The sequence below is a fragment of the Mauremys mutica genome, chromosome 1 (assembly GCF_020497125.1).
Source record: "Mauremys mutica isolate MM-2020 ecotype Southern chromosome 1, ASM2049712v1, whole genome shotgun sequence".
Taxonomy (NCBI): Eukaryota; Metazoa; Chordata; order Testudines; family Geoemydidae; genus Mauremys; species Mauremys mutica.
The window spans coordinates 44,912,092-44,933,031 of record NC_059072.1 but is presented as its reverse complement, the minus strand read 5'-3'; the positions used below and the strand labels follow the sequence as shown (position 1 = coordinate 44,933,031).

Sequence of the window (20,940 nt, the reverse complement as noted above, 5' to 3'; positions counted from 1 at the left end):
AATAATAATAATTATAGAAGAGCAAAACCCAGTGTTCTTTGAATGAAGTTTTCATCTCAGTCCCTAAATGACATTTTTGTAGTAAATGATGAATGAAAGATTATAGTGGAATTGAACAAGTTTAATTACCTTTGTGATAGGACCATTGTTTCCTATACTTAGGACCTGACCCAGAGCTCAATGAATTCAATGGAAAGATTCTCACTGACTTCAGTGGGCTTAGGGTTAGAGTGACCCATATCATATTTTATATTATATCTGAGTATGGACAGTGGTAGTTTCATATTAGTCCATTCATGTGATAATATATGGAGTTATGTGCATAATACACTTGGTGCTTATACAGTATATTTACTTGTCACATATATATTGTGGACCCATGTGAGGTTAGTACATTATTGCCAACTCCAAGCATTCAGAAATGAAATCATGCCCTAAAATATCCCTAGTTTGGTTTAAAAAACATGATGTTTAAAATAAAATAATTTTTTTATTTGCCATCTGTTTTTGGGGCCTTTTGAGACACACCTAGGTTGCATTTTCAACTTTTTTTTTTTTTGCCTGCAACCACGAGGTTTTAAATTATATAAAAAAAATGACAATTGAGATTCTTACTAAATAACATGACTCCAGGAACTGAGGCTGTATGAAAAACCTTAAATACCATGAGAATTGACAATGATATGTCTGTCTTTAGCTCACGTAAGTTTTTAAGTGGGAACATCAACGTGTGACACAAGCCTGTTTGCCTTGTGGCCAGCAATGCCATGCACCCAGCGATGCCCAGTGGCGAGGAGGGACAGCGCCGGCCACCCACTGCCCGTTCAGGTTTGGGCCGCGGCTCGCCAACGGGACCGAGAGACAAGGTGCCAAAAGCGAGCGACTGGCATTGGAACCTAGTGCACGAGGCTGGCGTGACACCGAGCCTGGGCGCGGCTGAGCGCAGGGGGACGGGGCGCGGGGGCCAGGGCTGGCCCGTGCGAGGCTCCCCAGAGCTCGAGACCGCCGCGCCACGCGCCGCTGGCCCCGCCAGCCTCTTTCAAAGCAGTGGAACCTCTGGTTGGCCCCGCCCCTCAACCCAGGAGCGAAGCGGCTGCTGCTGGCGGTGCATTGTGGGACATGTAGTCCCTGCCCCCTCCTTCACACGGCAACTACGTTTCCCAGAATGGTGCGGGCGGGCGCCGGCCGCGGCGTACGTCAGAGGCTCAGGCAGCCAATCGGCGCAGGGCCGGAGCGAGCCCCGTCCCCCGCCAATGTTGTTTTCGCCGAGTCGAGCTGCTGCTGTTGTTGGCGGCGGCGCCATATTGGAAGGGACGATCCCCCGTTAGCGAGAAGCCCCTTAGCGCTGGCCTCGCCGCCGCCGCCATGCTGTACCTGGAGGACTATCTGGAGAGTGAGTGCGCGCGGGGCGGGGGTCCCGGCCGGCCGGGTGGCCGGGCGGGGCGGGGGCGGCAGCGCGGGGGCTCCCCCTCCCCCTCCCCCTCCCATGGCGGTGATTGACTCCTCGCTCCCCCCTCCCCTCTGTGTCCCCGCAGTGATCGAGCAGCTACCCATGGATCTGCGCGACAGGTTCACCGAGATGCGCGAGATGGATCTGCAGGTGCAGAGTACGTGAGCCCCGCCCCCTCCCGCCCACGCGCCCAGCCCCAGGCGCTGCGGGCCCGCCGCGGGCAGCGCGACTCGTACTCGCTCACGGGAGCGGCCCGGGCTGACACCCGGGGCTGAGCCGCCCCGCCCCGGAGGGGGGAGCGCGCCGCGGGCCTGGCCCGGGGGACTCTCCTGCCCAGCCAGCGGGCGGCGGGCGCGGCGGGACGGGAGCCCGCGCAGCGCAGGGTCCGCGCGGGGCTGGGGAGCAGCCGGGGCTCCTCACGCAGCGAGGGGCGGAGCGTGCTCGGCGGAAATGTGCCGAGCCGTTTCCTTTCCGTCTCCGGCTGCCTCCCGACCCCGAGCAGCCCGCGGTGCCGGGCGAGTGGAAATGACACTGGCTTGAATTCGGGGCTCCAGATGCCCTACGGCAACGGGCAGGAGTTTCACTGCTGGGTCTTGTGCTGCTCCCTAGGGCGAGACAAGGTGGCACTTCCCAAACTGCATTTCTGGCCCTCGAGCCCCTGGCAGCGGGCTGGAGCTTCAGCTGCCCCCCTCACCTAGCAGGAAGCCTCTGAAACCTTCCTTCCTGGCCATGCTTGGCGAAGCAGCTCCCTGCAAGTCCCCTTCCACTTCTGCTGGCACCCTACCTGTGCTTTGTCAGGCATCCACACTTCTTTAGGTATCTTCTTGGTATTCATTTTTGCTGTCCACTTATGGCTCAGTCCCTATATTTACTTTTTTTAAGGTTGTCAAGTGGTTTAAAAAATTAATTGTGATTAGTCATGCAGTTACAAAAAATAATAGTGATTAATCACACAGTTAATAATAGAATACCATTTATTTAAATATTTTTGAATGTTTTGTACATTTTCAAATATATTGATTTCAATTATAACACAGAATACAAAGTGTACAATGCTCACTTTATATTTATTTTTGATTACAACTATTTGTACTGTAACTCCCCCCAAAAGAAATAGTATTTTTCAATTCACCTAATGCAGGTACTGTAGTGCAATCTCTTTATTATGAAAGTTGAACTTACAAATGTAGAATTTTGTTTAAAAAAAAAATTCAAAAATAAAACAATCTAAAATTTTAGAGCCTGCAAGTCCACTCAGTCCTACTTTTTGTTCAGCCAATCGATCAGACAAACAAGTTTGTGTATATTTGCAGGATTTTGGAAGGCACTTCAGATTCTTAAACCTTGGGTCGAGTGCGGGAGCGGTCTTTAGAAGTGTGTGTACCCTGCTCTGTTTTACCCACGTTCTGCCATATATTTCATGTTATAACAATCTCGGATGATGACCCAGCACATGTTCATTGTAAGAATGAACAACTTTCACTGCAGATTTGACAAAACGCAAAAAGGTACCAATGTGAGATTTCTGAAGATAGCTACAGCACTCTACCCAAGGTTTAAGAATCTGAAATGCCTTCCAAAATCTGAGGGGGATGAGGCATGGAGCATGGTTTCAGATGTCTTAAGAGAGCAATACTCAGTTGCGGAAACTACAAAACCCAACCCACCAAAAATAAAATCAACCTTTAGCTGGTGGCATTTCACTCAGATAATGAAAACAAACATGCGTCGGTCTGCACTGCTTTGGATTGTTATCAAGCAGAATCCGTCATCAATATGGACGCATGTCCCCTGGAATAGTGGTTGAAGCATGAAGAGACATAAGAATCTTTAGTGCATAGGGCATGTAAATATCTTGCAGTGCCAGCTACAACAGTGCCATGAGAACACCTGTTCGCACTTTCAGGCAGCATTGTAAATAAGAAGAGGACAACATTATCTCCCATAAATGTAAACAAACTTGTTTGTCTTAGCAATTGGCTGAACAAGAAGTAGGACTGAGTGGACTTGTAGGCTCTGAAGTATTACATTGTTTTGGTTTTGGGTGCAGTTATGTAACAAAAAAAAAATCTACATTTGTAAATTGTACTTCAGTGGTAAAGAGATTGCACTACAGTACTTGTATGAGATGAATTGAAAAATACTATTTCTTTGGTTTATAGTTTTTACAGTGCAAATATTTGTATTAAAAATAATATACACATTGATTTCAATTACAACACAGAATACAATGTATATGAAAATGTAGAAAAGCATCCAAAATAGTTAATAAATTTCAATTGGTATTCTGTTGTTTAACAGTGCAATTAAAACTACGATTAATTGTGATTAATTTTTGTGAGTTAATCGCATGAGTTAACTGCGATTAACCGACAGCCCTACTTTTTCTGTTTTCAGGACCGTGGCCTTTTGGACTCCCTTGACCACTGGTTACCTGTAGGGCTTCTGTGACAGGATACCACAGAGAGATCTCTGCCCATGATTAGGTCTTTTTTGGCATAATACTTCACAAAACCTCTGCTTTCTCTGTGACAAAGTTGCGAAGCATCGTACTTTAAATAATTTTACTTTGATTTTCCATATGTTGTCTGATTCCTCAGAAAGGGAGGAAGACAACTCAGTAGCATCAGAATACATCCTTGAGACAGTCTGTAATGGATGAGTAAGTTAACTGGTTTGGGCATGCGGTGTAGATGTGTTAAATCTGTTTTCAGATGTAACCCAGTTAACTCAAGTATAGTGGGGAACATCACCTTGAGGCAGAACCATGAAGATTTCTATAAGTATAGCAATAAGTCAGACCATAGGCTTTTGAAGTAAAAGCCTGAGCCAGTCTTGATCTGTGAACATTGGAACTTCATGTTGCCTGGTGAGTCTAGTTGGTCAATTTCACAGTCTATGTTGAAGCATGCTGAACCAGCCCTCTAAAACCAGGGACTCTGAGGTGTGTCTCAGCCTTATGCTCTCTAGGCTTCATGGCTTGAAGTCATTGGTACTGAATTATGGCTTGTTAAGTAAAGCATTGCTTCTCCTTAAAATGTCAATAGGTGGCACCAAGAGAAAACCAGCAGCCCTTTGACTTGGGCAGCTTCAAATTGAGACCACAAATGTCTTTCTCCCATTCATGGTCAGGTGCTGCTTTGGAAGCTAGTGACTCTCTTCACACAGTTAGAGCATGTTTATACCAAGATCAGCCTTGGTGTTCTGGGAGTCAACAGAAAAAACTTTGACCCAGACCTTGGTTACCCCAGTGATTCTTGTGCAGTTGGTGTCAGAGCTTCCCAAAGCATTGTAGAAATTCCAGGCACTTTTCTTCTCTCTTCCAGTCCAGCTGCTTTTGATCAGAGCTACTAGTTGGACATCACAGATAGACTAGAGGACTGTTGGGATGTGGCAAGACAGTGACTCAACGCGAGGGTCCCGCATTCACAAAACTTTTAAAACTGCTGTGTTAGTCAGCTGAGTTGAGTTGGTGCTGGATTAGAAATTTACAAGAGCCACAACTGAGACATTCTGCTAGAGTTAAAATTACTCTTGCCCCATATCTTTGACCTGGGGGACTGAGGACCTCTCATTACTAGGTAGTTATGGAAAAAGTATAACATGGCTGGCTGTTTCGCCTATCACCCCATGTGAGGCAGTCATGGCCAGAGCAAAGAACAGCTGAATGGTGACCAGACTCCTGAGCCTCAGCATGGGAATTTGTTCAAGTGAAGTGTTTAAAGTCTTTAACTTCAATCCTTCAAGTCATGGATTACCAGGCCTATGTAGCCAAAGGCCAATGTCTGGAAAATGCCTCTGCCCTGGTAGAATCCTTTACCCCAGAGAAGCGCCACAACCTTTAAAAAGTTGGACCATAAGGGCTGCTATGAGAGGATCAAGAAAAAGTTGGAGGATGTATCCTGTACCAGACCTCTTTGAGGACTTAAGAAGACAAAGGATGGAAAGGCCACCCTTCATTCTCTTGGGCCCCCTCCCACAAAGGAGGGAAGGGAAAACCTCTGTTTCAAAAGCAGCCTTCTATAACCATGATGGATTTCAAGAGAACTTGGCTTCACAGTGAACATCAGCTGAGGCCAAAAGGTACTAAACAAGCAAAAAAGCTGGCTTTTTTAATGGTTCTGGAGCTGGCCACTTTATTTCTTTGAATACATTTATTGTCTTGGTGAGAAAGGGAGAATAAGACCTTTGGGCATATTGGTCATGAGCCATTGTTGTCTGGGCTGTAAAACTAGATTTTCAAACGCCCGTAATATATAGTGGCATATTGTCTCCCTGGCATCTTGAAAGCCATTTCCCCAAAGAATTTAAAAAAGCAAGTGGAAATTGTTTGGTGTACACATAGGCATGCATAGATCCCTTGATTTGCCCTGCACAGAAACTACTTGACTACATTTTTCTTCTATTTGAGTTCAATTAAAGGCTTATTCAGTCTGGGTCTATGTGGTAGCTTTTTCAGCCTGTGATAAACCTGTCTCTGCAGCCGCTTGTGAGGTTCTTGTAGGGGATTGACACTCTTCGGGATCTCATAGACTCTGAGGTCAGAAGGGACCATTATGATCATCTAGTCTGACCTCCTGCACAACGCAGGCCACAGAATCTCACCCATCCACTTCTGTAACAAACCCCTAACCTATGTCTGAGTTATTGAAGTCTCCAAATTGTGGTTTGAAGACCTCAAGATGCAGAGAATCCTCCAGCAAGCGACTCATGCCCCACGCTGCAGAGGAAGGCAAAAAGGCCTCTGCCAATCTGCCCTGGAGGAAAATTCCTTCCCAACCCCAAATATGGCGATCAGTTAAACCCTGAGCATGTGGGCAAGACTCACCCGCCAGCACCCAGGAAAGAATTCTCTGCAGTAACTCAGATCCCGTCCCATCTAACATCCCATCACAGACCACTGGGCATACTTACCTGCTGATAATCAAAGATCAGTTGCCAAAATTAATTGCCAAAATTAGGCTATCCCATCATACCATCCCTTCCACAAACTTATCAAGCTTAGTCTTAAAGCCAGATATGTCTTTTGCCCCCACTACTCCCCTTGGAAGACTGTTCCAGAACTTCACTCCTCTAATGGTTAGAAACCTTCGTCTGATTTCAAGTCTAAACTTCCTAGTGTCCAGTTTATACCCATTTGTTCTTGTGTCCACATTGGTACTAAGCTTAAATAATTCCTTTCCCTCCCTGATATTAATCCCTCTGATATATTTATAAAGAACAATCATATTCCCTCTCAACCTTCTTTTGGTTAGGCTAAACAAGCCAAGCTCTTCAAGTCTCCTTTCATAAGACAGGTTTTTCATTCCTCGGATCATCCTAGTAGCCCGTCTCTGAACCTGTTCCAGTTTGAATTCATCCTTCTTAAACATGGGAGACCAGAACTGTACACAGTATTCCAGATGAGGTCTCACCAGTGCCTTATATAACGGTACTAACACCTCCTTATCTTTGCTGGAAATACCTCGCCTGATGCATCCTAAAACTGCATTAGCTTTTTTAACAGCCATATCACATTGGCGGCTCATAGTCATCCTGTGATCAACCAATACTCCGAGGTCCTTCTCCTCCTCTGTTACTTCCAACTGATGCGTCCCCGATTTATAACTAAAATTCTTATTATTAATCCATAAATGCATGACCTTGCACTTTTCACTATTAAATTTCATCCTATTACTCCAGTTTACAAGGTCATCCAGATCTTCCTGTATGATATCCTGGTCCTTCTCTGTGTTAGCAATACCTTCCAGCTTTGTGTCATCCGCAAACTTTATTAGCACATTCCCACTTTTTGTGCCAAGGTCAGTAATAAAAAGGTTAAATAAGATTGGTCCCAAAACTGATCCTGAGGAACTCCACTAGTAACCTCCTTCCAGCCTGACAGTTCACCCTTCAGTATGACCCGTTGTAGTCTCCCCTTTAACCAGTCCTTATCCACCTTTCAATTTTCATATTGATCCCCATCTTTTCCAATTTAACTAATAATTCCCCATGTGGAACCGTGTCAAATGCCTTACTGAAATCGAGGTAAATTAGATCCACTGCATTTCCTTTGTCTAAATAATCTGTTACCTTCTCAAAGAATGAGATCAGGTTGGTTTGGCACGATCTACTTTTTGTAAAACCATGTTGTAATTTATCCCAATTACCATTGACCTCAATGTCCTTAATTATTTTCTCCTTCAAAAATTTTTCCAAGGCCTTACATACTACAGATGTCAAACTAACAGGCCTATAGTTACTCGGATCGCTTTTTTTCCCTTTCTTAAAAATAGGAACTATGTTAGCAATTCTCCAGTCGTATGGTACAACCCCTGAGTTTACTGATTCATTACAAATTCTTGCTAATGGGCTAGCAATTTCATGTGCCAGTTCCTTTAATATTCTTGGATGAAGATTATCTGGGCTGTCCGATTTTGTCCCATTAAGCTGTTCGAGTTTGGCTTCTACCTCGGATGTGGTAATATCTACCTCCATATCCTCATTCCCATTTGTCATCCTTCCATTATCCCTAAGCTCCTTATTAAAGACTGAGGCAAAGTATTTACTTAGATATTGGGCCATGCCTAGGTTATCCTTAACCTCCATTCCATCCTCAGTGTTTAGTGGTTCCACTTCTTCTTTCTTTGTTTTCTTCTTCTTTATATGGCTATAGAACCTTTTACTATTGGTTTTAATTCCTTTGCAAGGTCCAACTCTACATGGCTTTTAGCCTTTCTCACTTCATTCCTACATGTTCTGACCTCAATAAGGAAGCTTTCCTTGCTAATCCCTCCCATCTTCCACTCCTTGTAGGCTTTCTGCTTTTTCTTAATCACCTCTCTGAGATGCTTGCTCATCCAGCTTGGTCTACAACTCCTGCCTATGATTTTTTCCCCCTTTCTTGGGATGCAGGCTTCTGATAGTTTCTGCAACTTTGACTTGAAGTAATTCCAGGCCTCCTCCGCCTTTAGATCCACAAGTTCTTCAGTCCAATCCACTTCCCTAACTGATTTTCTTAATTCTTTAAAGTTAGCCCTTTTGAAATCAAACACCCTAGTCCCAGATCTATTTTTGTTTATCCTTCCATCTAGTTTGAACTGAATTAGTTCATGATCACTTGAACCAAGGTTGTCCCCTACTACCATTTCTTCTATTAGGTCCTCACTACTCACCAAAACCAAATCTAAAATGGCATCCCCTCTTGTTGGTTCTTCAACTACTTGGTGAAGAAATCCATCAGCTATCACATCCAGAAAAATCTGAGCCCTATTATTGTTACTAGCACTTGTCCTCCAGTCTATATCTGGAAAGTTAAAGTCTCCCATGATCACACAATTCCCATTAGTGTTTACTTCATTAAAAACATTAAAGAGGTCTCTATCCATATCCAAATCAGATCCCGGTGGTCTGTAGCACACCCCAAGCACTATCTCAGGGAAGGCTCTAGTAGCTTTCTTTCCCAGTGTGATTTTTGCCCAGACAGACTCTGTCTTGTCCATTCCATCACTTCTTATTTCTTTACAGTTAACCTCATCATTGATATACAATGCTACTCCACCACCTTTGCCTTTATTTCTGTGTTTCCTAAATAGCACATAACCTTCAATACCTGTACTCCAGTCATAATTACTATTCCACCATGTTTCTGTTATCCCTATAATATCACTTCCTGCACCAGTAGCTCTAGTTTCTCCATTTTATTACCTAGGCTCCTCGCATTAGTGTACAGACATCCTAATTTTTGCCGTTTGGCTTCACTGACATTCTTTACCCGCTTAGGCACAGACATTCTACCACAAGCATCACCTATTACGCTGGTATCTACGCTACCCTTCCTCCTTATGTCCATTCTTCTGCCCACGGCTGTATCCTCTTTTACTTTGTTTTCTTCCCTCTCAATGTTAAATTCTGGCGTGGCGATTACCTGGACATCTCCCAACCATCTCCCCCAAATTCCTAGTTTAAAGCTCTCTTAATAAGTTGGGCGAGCCTCCATCCTAGAAGTCTATTTCCCTCCTTACTCAGGTGAAGTCCATCCCGAGAGAAGAGTCTTCTGTCCATGAATGCTTCCCAGTGGCCATACATCCCAAAGCCCTCCTTATAGCACCACTGCCTGAGCCATCTGTTGATCGCCATAATCTTGTCACACCTTTGTTGCCCTTCTCTAGGAACCGGCAGAATCCCACTGAAGATCACCTTAGCCTCGATTTCCTTAAGCGGCTTCCCCAGCCTGGCATAGTCTCCCTTGATACGTTCCAGCGAGAATCTAGCCGTATTATTCGTTCCCACATGAAGGACAATCAACGGATTTTTTCCCGCTCCTGTTAGGATCCTTTTCAGCCTCAGGTCCACATCCTGTATCTTAGCACCCGGCAGACAGCACACCCTTCTGTTCTCCGGATCAGCTCTAGTTACAGGCCTGTCTATTCTTCTCAGTAAGGAGTCCCCAATCACGTAGACCTGCCTTTTCCTGGTGACAGTGTGATTCTCCGGTCTATCCCCTGCTCCCACTGGCTGCAAGTCCTCTCGATTCCTATTCACCCTATTCATTCCTATCTCCTTAAGATAGGTCTGAAAAAAGCTGATGACGTTTCCTCTTGAGCCATTTAGTACGTATGAGTCCAGTTTAATTATATGAAAGTTGACTTTCCTGTTGGTTGTGACATCAGGCTCTAGTTGACTAGAATTTTAGAAGGTTGTGCTATAGACTCATGTGAGACTCCTTTCTGAGGTGTTGTCAGAGGTCTATACTGGTGAGCCTCTCATCTTTCCAGCACTATTTCCAGGGCTCGTGCCCATCTTTGTGAGACTGTTTCCTATATGCTGAATGCCAAAAGATCTCTTGGGGGTTTTACATGGAGAGACTAAATCCCTTAGAAAGTCAGTTCCGCTTCATATTTTATTTGACTCCATTTTCTGCACAATCCAGCAGTGGGAGCTGTGAGATCGTATTTTGCAAGTGGTTGGCCTGAAACTGGAAGTGTGTGGCCACGGTTCATGTTGTTGAGGCAGGGTGACCTCAGCTGTTGCACCTGAAAATGTTTCTATCTCAGATCATGTGCAAATTAGTCACATTGTCCTTGTTCCACACATTTTACCAAATGCTGTAACTTGGATTTGGCCTGTCAGTCTCCAGGTCTTGCAGAATGTAATTCCAAAATAAGGAAACATGAACTTTTCTTGCGATCTAGATATTAAATTTGGGGGGTGGGGGTGTCCCCTATTTCAGCTGATTCAAATGGTTTTGAATGCTGTTGTTTATTTAAACACTAAATGGTGCTGAAGTATTGAGCTTGATGCTTTTGGGAGATTTCCATTCCTTGTTTTAATAAATGAACCAAACAAGACATTTTCCTTTTCACTCTGATGGCTGTGGAATTAGTGGCTTTAGTTTTTCCTTTTGTGACTTCTCTCAAGCTGTAGACGTCACATAAGTCCAAATCCTTCCTCGGGTGGTATCTGGCAAGAATGGGGAATTACTTCACAATTCTACTTCATTGAGGATACCATTCTGGCAGGACTTTCACATAGTTTCCCACTCCCTCACATAGTTGGAGAAGAACTTGATTTGAAGGTGGTGGTTTTTTTCTCTTCTCTGTCTATCGCTCTACTTTTTTGAGGCACTGATTTTTAAATTATTTGGTTTTGTATCTGACATTATTTCTTAGGAGGCTACTTTGTTTCCTGCTCAAATTGTAATTGGCTGGAAAGTTCCAAGGTCAGCAGTTTAAAGCTGGGTGAGGAGTTTGGGGCTTGTTTCAGCTTGCTGCCACTGATCTTAGGGACAAAAAAAACCTTTAGAACTTGGAGCCCTGCTTGTCTCATGCTGGAGAGCACAATATCCTGGAGTGAGAATCCTACCCAAATGACTTCCAAAAAGCAGAATTGCAAGGTAAATAATTCTCTCCCTCGCTCAGCTGCTTGTATTTTCTCTAGTAGTTTTAATAAAACATGCCAATTCTTCTCGGTTTAAGAAAAAACCCACCACCCTGTACAAAATACATAGCATTTGTATATGTGAGATCGTAACACTCTTTTAATCTTCTGTGTGCTGCAGATGCAATGGATCAACTAGAACAAAGAGTAAATGAATTTTTTATGAATGCAAAGAAAAACAAACCTGAATGGAGAGAAGAGCAAATGACGTCAATCAAAAAGGTAAGGACGTTACAGGAGTGGGGCATGTTTTAAAAAAATATACAACTCAGAGATTGGTAGTTTAATATTAATTTCGACTGTGAAGTGTTGAGAACTGTGGCCTGAATTAGGCTTTGAGTGTGGCAAATTGCACTTGCTAAGAAAAGGAAAGTTAGCACTAATCAAGAAGTTTTCCTCCATTTTTTTTGTCAGTACAGTCTAGTGTTCATTTGAAATGCTAGGAATATGAAGTGACATCAGCAAGTCAGGTCATTAATATGGTGATCAGTAATAACAAGAGCTACATCATCTCACCTTGTTTTTTTTCTCCCCGTCCCCTTGCTCCCATACGTGTAAGGGATGAAACAGAATAAATGGCCTGGCTTTCTTTGGAGGGACTTGTACTGAGCCTTAGTAGAAGCATCTTCCCTTAGATGCTTCAGAAACCCTTATGTAAGGTGGGGGATCGATGCTTTTTGTCACCTTTACTCCACCCCTCAATGACATCAGTGTTGTCAGTGTCTGTATTACATCCAATGGGTTGTATTCTTTGCCAACCTTTAGATGGAGCTGACTTGCTATAGGGTGATACTTTACCCAGAAAGTATCTGAAGGGACATTTGGTGAGGACCAGCCCCAGGATCCATGGGGGACATTTTTTTATGGATCTTAGGCCATCTGGGGTTGTGGTGGGCTATGATTTCATGGGAGCCAAATAATGTTGAGTCGTAACTGATTCCAGATAAATTGAGTTTCAGCTTGTGGAGTTCCTTAGCCCTGCTTGGAACGCTGAGGCCATGTCTGTACTGCAGACCTGCGATGCTGCAGCTGTGCCACTGTAGTGAAGGTATTCCTTATATCCACAGAAGGGGTTTTTTGATCCACATAGGTAATCCACCTGAGTTCTTCTGTCGACCTATCTGCCCCACAGTGGCAGTTAAGTTGACCTAATTAGGTTGCACAGGGCTCCCCAAGATGAAACTCAATTTATCCGTAATCAGTCAGGGATCAAGGTTATAAAAGCATAACCCACTCATTGCCCTGGATGACCTGAGGTCCATCAGATTTTTCTCCCTTGGATCTTGTGTCTGGTCCTCACCAAATGACATTTTTTCACAGCCCAGAGTGATGTAGTTAGGTCAATATAATTTTTGGATGTGGACCAGGCCTTAGTGGTGGTTTGGTTCTATGCTTTTTTCACTGATAGAGTGAGAATGTCAGCTTCAGTGGTTTAGATAGAAAACCCACATGTAAATATGTAATGAGACCACTTTCATCTGATACCAAGAAGCTGAAGGTCTTCTGAATTCTCTTTGTTCCTTAACTAACATGAATGGAATCCTTTATAATAGGGTGAAAACTTGATTCCATTGAAGTTAGTGGAAGTTTTTCCATTAACTTCAGTGGGTCAAGACTTCACCGAATACGTTCAGCTAAGCAGGATAGTTTTTAGATCTTTTTGCTGAGGAGGGCAGCTAAGTATTTGTGCTAGAAAGTTGCACTAGTTTAACAAATGTAGATATTAAATCTGTCTAGTTAACCTGGTACAGATCCCTGTGTAAAGTTTAAACATACAGTTAACTTGATAAGCAAGGCTTAAACAGATTTTAAGTGTGTCTGTGTTTAGGGGTTTATACCAGTTTGACTAGATCAGTTTTAAAAGTATTTAGTTAAATCAGTGCAGTTGTCTACTATAGACAGGGCCTCATGGCAAGTCTACAGTACAAAATTAAGTTGACCTAAGTTACACTGACATACAGCCGCAGCAGTAATTAAATCGCTTTTGCATGTCCACACTATGTTCTTGTGTCGGCGTGCGCATCCTCAGTAGTAGCACTTGCATCGATGTAGAGAACAGTGCAACGTGGGTAGCTATCCCATGTAGCACAGGATGCTTTGGAAAAGCAATGACTCCTGGGGGCAAACAAATCACGCAGGGGTGACTGGGAACATGGTTTCAGCGTTCCATGATGCAGTTCTCTCCATCCTATAATTCTGTTTGCATCCCATAATATTTCATGCCGGTTTCAAAAGTCCCACAAACCTGCCTGTCTGCCATCTCTGTGAGAAGCATGCGTCCTGCACAGCTCTGTGCTTTTGTGATGAGCATTGTGAGCACAAGCCTGATCCTGCAGTATTTGCAATCTGCCAGTGAAGCTGTGGGGAACATGACGATTCCTTGGAGGCTAGCTTGCTGTGGGACATAGAAAGACACAATTCAAGGTTGTTGTTGGCATTCATGGAGGAACTGCAGACAGTGGAGCACCAGTTTTGGGATCGCGTTGTTATACAGGCCTGGGACAGTGAGCCGTGGCTGAAGCACTTTCAGCTGTGCAAGGCTACGTTCCTGGAAGTGTGTGCAGAGCTTGCCCCAGCCTCTGGTGCAGCAATGCCAGAATGAGAGCTGCACTGATAGTGGAGAAGGGAGTGGTAATAGCTGTGTGAAAGTAGGCAATGCCCAATTGCTGCCCATTAGTCAGCAGTCAGTTCGGAGTTGGAAAATCCAAGTGGGGGTTGCTGTGATGCAAGTGTGCATTAATCGCGTCCTGCTACACAGGATTCTGACTCTGGGCAATTTGCAGGACATAGCGGATAGTTTTGCAGCAGTGGAGTTCCTGAATGGTGGTTAGGTGATAGATGGCATGCCTATCCCTATTTTGGCACTGAACCACCTTGCCACAGAGTACATCAACAGAAAGGACTATTTTTCTATCGTACTGCAAGCACTAGTGGATCACCAGGGATGTTTTATCGACATCAACACAGGCTGGTCAGAGAAGATGTATGAAGCACGCATATTTAAGAACATAGGCCTGCTCAGAAAGCTGCAAGCAGGGTCCTTCTTTCCAGACCAGAGGATTACCACTGGGAATGTTGAAATTCCAATAGTGATCCTGGGAGACCCAGCCTACCCCTTACTCCCATGGCTCATGAAGCAGTACTCTGGTCACCTCAACAGCAGCCAAGAGTACTTCAACTGGAGGCTCAGCAGATGTAGAATGACTGTTGAATGTGTCTTTGGCCTTTTGGCTGGTACTGTCTACTCAAGAGATTAAACCTCAGTGGGAAAAAACCTCAATGATTATAGCTGCCTGCTGTGAAGCAAAGGGAGAAAAGGGAGTGGCTGTCTGTTAATTTTGAACAGCCAGATACCAGGGCTATAAGAAGAGCTCAACAGGGAGCTGCTAAACATCTCAGGGAGGCTTTGAAAGACCATTTTAATAGTGAGCCACAGTAATGTGTGTTTCTGTAGTGTGCTCTGCCTGGCATTGTTTTTTGTTTGATTTGTGTGTTTTTGCACCCTAATATGAACCTTGTAATGAGTGTGTAGTAAAATAACATTGCAAATGCACCTGTTGCTATTATCTGTGAATGATGTTATCCCCAACCACCCTATATTTTGAATTAATAAAGATGAATTAAGTTTCCAAATACATACAGACAGACACATTTCTAACTGAATGAAACTTTATAAATAGAGGGAAAAGAACCTTTGAGGGGGAAAGAACAGTCATTTTCATTTCACCAACTGTGTGTCTCAAGTCAGTGTATGTGCAGCCGTGATAGTCTGTGATCTCCCCTGGGGTGGAGTGGTACGGGTACTGCTGTGTTCCCAGATGCCATGTAGAATGTGGGGTGGGGAATAGGGAGGTTCTGCAGGTATCAATGGGCTGCAGAGGGAGACCAGGTTCAACAGACCCATGCTTAAGGTCAACAAGAGTCTCCAGAATGTCTGTTAGCCGCTAGAAAAGCGCTGGCATCTCCTACTGCATGTCTCTCTCCTTTTTCTATGCTTTTCTCCTCTCCACACTATCCCTGTCCATGCTGTCCTCAAGGGTGATCTCCAAGCCCTGTACTAGGTATCTAAAGCACCAGAGGCTTGCAGGTTCTCTTTGGAACATGTCATCCCATGTCCTCTTCTTTCTCTTTCTTATCTGGCTGAGCCACTCCACTGGTGTGAATGGAGAGAACCACAAGACCACAATTTCTAGCTGCAAAAGATACAGTACACAGAGGTACTATTGTGAGTGTATTCACAAGATAAATGGAAATGTGGTATACTGAACTCACTCCCCTTGTTCCTGGGCATGAATATATATGGATAGGGCAGTTGAACAGTTTTCCACAGGCGGTGGTTATTTTGCCTGATGTTGTACTCCTGAGGGTAATGGAGGCTGAAAGGGAACAGCTCCTACACGTATCCGGCTGCACACCATATGCCACTAGCCTGTGTGCTGCAATGCTGCCTGCTGAAGTAATTGCTGAGTGGTGTAAGAAAGTGTCCTACCTCAGTAGAAGAAATAAGGCAGCCTTCCCAGAAATCTTCATCAGAGGATTACAGACTACCTCCAGGAAAGTTTCCTCAAGACATCTGTGGAGTATTCATAGGGCATCCCAGTGCCCATAAACAAACTGTTCTGCAGGGCCCCTTCCACTACACGGGAATAAAAAGCAGTGACCCAACCTCTGTTGGTTATTTCACTACCTCTTCTAGCATGAGTAAATGAACAGATGTGTCCCTTTAATATTAAAACAAACTGCATACTTACCAGAAGTTCCTTCCCCTGTGTGAGGCTCGCCCGTGCTGGACTGTAGGGACTGGCTCGACTGCTCTAGAGTCAAAAACAGGTCCTGGCTCTCTACACCACTGGATTCCCCAGTCGACTGTCCTCCATACTCCTCCTCTTCTTCCTCATCCAACGCCTTCTCCTCACTGTTCACTCTGGAGGCCTGTGACACCAGCTACCCTGAAGTATCCTTCGGGTGTGGTGGGTCACCGAATATGGCAAGCAGCGCTTTGTAAAAGTGACATGTCTGCAGCTCTACACCAGAGCGACTTATCCCTCCATGCCTTCTGGTATTCCTGCTGCAGCTCCTTGGCTTTCATGTGGCACTTCTGCTGGTTCCTCTTGTATCCCTCCATCCATGCCCCGAGCGATCTGATCATAGATATACGGCGTTTCTATGGCTGGATCGGAGCTGTGCCTGCACAGCCTCTTCTCCTCACAGACTCTGGAGATCCACCACCTCCTGTGTACTCAAGACAGGAGTGTGTCTGCAGCGTGTAGCTAGCGTGCTCAGCTGGGCAATTGCTAGATGAGCTCTCCATGTGGAGCAAACAGAAAATGGAATTTAAAAAATTCGTAGGGCTTTAAAAGGGGAGGGGCATGTACCTCTGTACCTGGCCTCTGGGCAGCAAAATTCTAAATGGTGACCAGATTGGTCATAGGTGGGGCATTGTGGGACACTTCCTGGAGGCCACGAAAGTCGCTATAAGTAACGCAGTGTTTACACTGACACTGCGTCGGCCTCACTGTGTCAGCCTAACTACATCGACCTAAGAGCTATGCCTCTCCTGGAGACGGAGTTACTAAGTTGAGGTAGTGGGTGAGTTACATCGGCGGGAGCAACATTTTAGTGTAGGCACTTAGAAAGTTAGGTCAACATAAGTGCCTTCCATCAACCTAACTCTAGTGTAGACCAGACTTCAGTGATGACTGTAACTCCCTTCAAAGCTTTATTTAATTTGTTTTTTGAATGTCTAGGGTGTGGAACATATTATTGTAGAGGGCCAATCAGCAATCTACGAGTGATAATTATTCACGTTTTTTAAAAGATCCTTTTGAAATGGCACATAATTTAACATGCTAGATATTAGCTCATTCTGTCAGTTTATGTATGTGTTAATATAGAATGGAACAAGCTGGCCCAGGTTTCCTTTCTCACAGCAAACTAACTTGTGTAATGACACCATAATATAGCAGGGAGAATACATCAGCACTTTTCATCCCTGGTTCTGTTCTGTTGTTTTTGGTCTAGAAAAGATGAAAAATGTAGGTGAATTAATCGTTGAGAGACATGTCTTTATAGAATATTTTTTAAAGCCTAAGCAGTAAATTTCATCGGATTTGTAATTCACTATGAAATATAAATCAAAATGAGGAATTCAGTAATTATTCATAGAAGAACCACTCAAGTTATTTTGATCATTTTACCAAAAATCTCTTAACAGGATTACTATAAAGCTTTGGAAGATGCAGATGAGAAAGTACAATTGGCAAATCAGATTTATGACTTGGTAAGTAAACAAAGGGATTAAAGTGAATAGCATGATTTGTCTTAAGGAAATGTAAACTTTGTCATATGGGGAACCCTTTTATTAGCTTGCCTGCACATTACAGAAGTATTAAGAAAAAAGTTGTTACTATAGTAACGTATGAAAGGTAAACTCAACTTGTTTTAAAAAGTGAAAGTCACAGTTACAACTTAAACATCCATGTTTCCACTTCATTTAAAATGTTTTGTTCTGCTTTATGCAAAAAGTATAGTGGTGTGGGTGAATGGTGGACTGTCTTGCGCTCGCTCTCTCTTGCTCTTTTTTGGAAATGCATCAGTGAATTTTCATTGCATGTGTGCACATGACAAACCTTTAATTATGGCTGTAATGTTGAACTTATACTCTTTAAATACAAAATAATTTAAGATCCTAACTCCATTAACAGAATAATATGGGGAAGATGAGGATAAATCAGATAAGTGCCTTTTTAATGTGTTGTGTGGGCTGGCAGAGTCTTAAATATGCTTATTATATATCTCATGGGGTACAAAAATAAGCAAACTGAAAACCTGTACAATATGTTACAAAGGCACTTAATGATTTCTTCTCTGCCGTTCTCTTTGCTGTTTTGTTAATGGATTTATAATTTTAAACTATCTTGGTGAGTTGATAATTGGTAAAATAGCTTTAATCTGCTAATATAGTGACATACATTGTTAGTTCTCCTGTTTGATTACAGATGGAAGACAGTTTTTAAGTGCAGTGTTTTTTTTCTAAGGCACTGTATTATGCAGATTCCTCTTGTAAGTTGCTACATCACTGAAGTCTATCAAACTTCATTCTTCTAATGTATCCCATTAAATATTCAAAACTTTTAAATTCTCTGAAGGGTTGTAGAGTTTTATCACTGTTAAACAATTTCAAGTTTTGGAGGTCATCATTGATCTGCTTTAAAACAGGTAGACCGGCACTTGAGAAAGTTGGACCAAGAACTAGCTAAATTTAAAATGGAACTTGAGGCAGATAATGCTGGGATTACAGAAATACTAGAAAGACGTAAGTATACGCCATTATCTTTTGAAGAAAGTAACATTTTGTTTGTCAAAAGAAGATCTTGCTAAAGATTAGCAGTTTTTCTGCTTGTTTCCAAGATCTGTTTTGAGTTTAAACTTAAATGCTTTGTTTCTTATATTTTAAAAAGAGTTTCACACCGTATCTAATTTTTTAAAACATCTTTATATGCTTAGGCATTTCCTCCTGTATTACTATTTTAGTTATCTGAGAACTAGAAGATGCTTATTTCTTATATAACTAGGTCCAAATCAAGTTAAGCTAAGGCATTATCTATTAAATGCATCAGGTAATATGAATCCTACATAAATAATAATTATAACAACATATAATCTTGTACAACTGAAAATTTGTATTTGCTGTGTCAATCAAATGTGTTGTTAATTTAAGTTTTACAAAACTGATCATTCTAGAAAATTCTACTGTCCAGAAACTCAAGCCAATCAAACACTTCACTTGTCCAGAGGAGGTTAACTTACTTACTGCATATCAGACAAGCTGCTCACCTGTACATAAAATCCTAGATTCATTGACTGACTAGTGTATGTGACCCAAAGTTTAAAACGAAAACTAGCAGTATGTCTATTTTTGTAAAGGGTGCTGAATGACAATAGAAGTGGTTAAAAGAAATGCCTGGTTGGCTAAATTTCTTCTCTGGGTTTCCTCAAAGTTGTTACGACCCCAAAAGCATTTTACAGAGTGCACTTGGGTAACTATTGCTACAGAAAAACCCTCTAATTTTCTTTGATTATCAAACTTAAGCGCCAGTCTGTCTTTGGACAAGTAACTTTACTTTTTCCATTGATTGGACATAATCCTTTATGTTGATACATAATGCTTTTTGCTAGATTTGTGGCTAATCAAATGCTTAACAAACAGTATAATAGTAGCAATTATTGTTCCAGGAAGAACACTACACTAAACCCGTTTTATATATTTTGGGAAACAATTTGACAGTTACAGTAAAAGATAATTGTTTTGTTTGTTTAGCTTGCAGTAGGACAATGTGTATAAAATCTTAAATGACTAAATACAACTACAGTAAATCTTATAGGAAAATTACTGTTTTAATTGTGGAACAGTGATTCAACATCTGCTTCCTTCAATCCTAGAACTAGTAAGACAGTAACTTAAGTCAGATGAGAGAGGGATCAGAAAGATGAACTTTCTGTTACTCATGACAAAACTGAATATTAAATATTTAGAAATCAAAATGTGCTTTGGCAGGTTTTATATCTCAACTTTTTTACCACGTATTCAAAAATGAAATGTCAAAGGTTCTAGTATTTTAGTGACCAAAGAATAAAGATGTATAGTTGAGTGTTCACAAGAGGGCAAGCACTGAGCTAGTCCATTACATGAGTAATACTAGCATACCAAGAATATCCTCAAAATGTACCTTTGATGATTAGTCCTGTCCTGTTAAAATGAATTCATTGGGTTTGTCTCAATCATCTGAGCACTGCTGTGTTCATTCCCAAATATCTACATTTAAAAAAAAAAAAAAAAGTGGTGGAAGTGGTAGAGTAATTATTGAACTATAGTTCTTTTCTTGGATTATTTAGACAACTTTTCAGAATCTAATCTGTTGTCCTGTAATTAAATGCATTACAGTAGTAATAACATTGATATGATGAATAGGTTTCAGCCCATCCAAAATGATATTGCATACATTTGAACACACTCAAATGTTTTTTATTTTGTATATTGTCTTACCACATGCTTTGTCATAAAGCCACCCCTAGCACTCGATCGTGTGGCCTCCTTGAAGTCTAGTGCTACAAGAAACTTCGAGTCTTAAATATAAGATCTGCATCCTTTAGTTATTCCCTGAACTTGGAAATTCTTCCTTTTTTTGGACCTTTCTTTCTTTTCCAGCCAAAAGCAGATACTAGCTGAAGGTTTGCCTTAAAAATGCAGTTGTGTCCTAGTGTTTATCCAGTTCAATAGAGATTTTGGCTTTTGAGTGGTTTTTAATGGATTGAGACCTCTGGGACACGCTGAAAAGTATTGTTTCTAAGGTGTCCCCCCCTTTTTTTTTGTTGGTAAAAAAAAATCTACCACAAATAAAAAATCCATGATCTATCATAAAACTATCTCAGAGCAAACCAGCAAGTACAGCATAGTAAAATGGCTTATCTGAGTCTTCCAACTTCTGAGGCCTGATCTGAAGCTCATTGTAGTTAGTGGAAAGGTTCCCTTTGGTTTCAGTGGGCTTGGATCAGTCCCTTGGTGTCTCAAA

At 42.5% G+C, this 20,940-nt stretch overlaps 1 protein-coding gene across 3 annotated transcripts in view; it reads left to right on the top strand.

The window, feature by feature from the left end:
• Positions 1-1,236: 1,236 nt before the first annotated feature.
• Positions 1,237-20,940, top strand: part of ING3 (inhibitor of growth family member 3) — a 31,053-nt gene continuing 11,349 nt past the window's right edge. The window contains exons 1-5 of one of the 3 annotated variants that reach the window (XM_045001818.1): positions 1,237-1,393; positions 1,536-1,607; positions 11,490-11,590; positions 17,583-17,648; positions 18,587-18,683. In XM_045001818.1, the coding sequence (XP_044857753.1) occupies positions 1,366-1,393; positions 1,536-1,607; positions 11,490-11,590; positions 17,583-17,648; positions 18,587-18,683 (364 nt within the window). In that variant the 5' untranslated portion in view covers positions 1,237-1,365. Of the gene's footprint in view, positions 1,394-1,535; positions 1,608-10,789; positions 11,325-11,489; positions 11,591-17,582; positions 17,649-18,586; positions 18,684-20,940 lie in introns of those variants that run through there. The other 2 variants (XM_045001819.1, XM_045001820.1) reach the window with 2 other exon arrangements.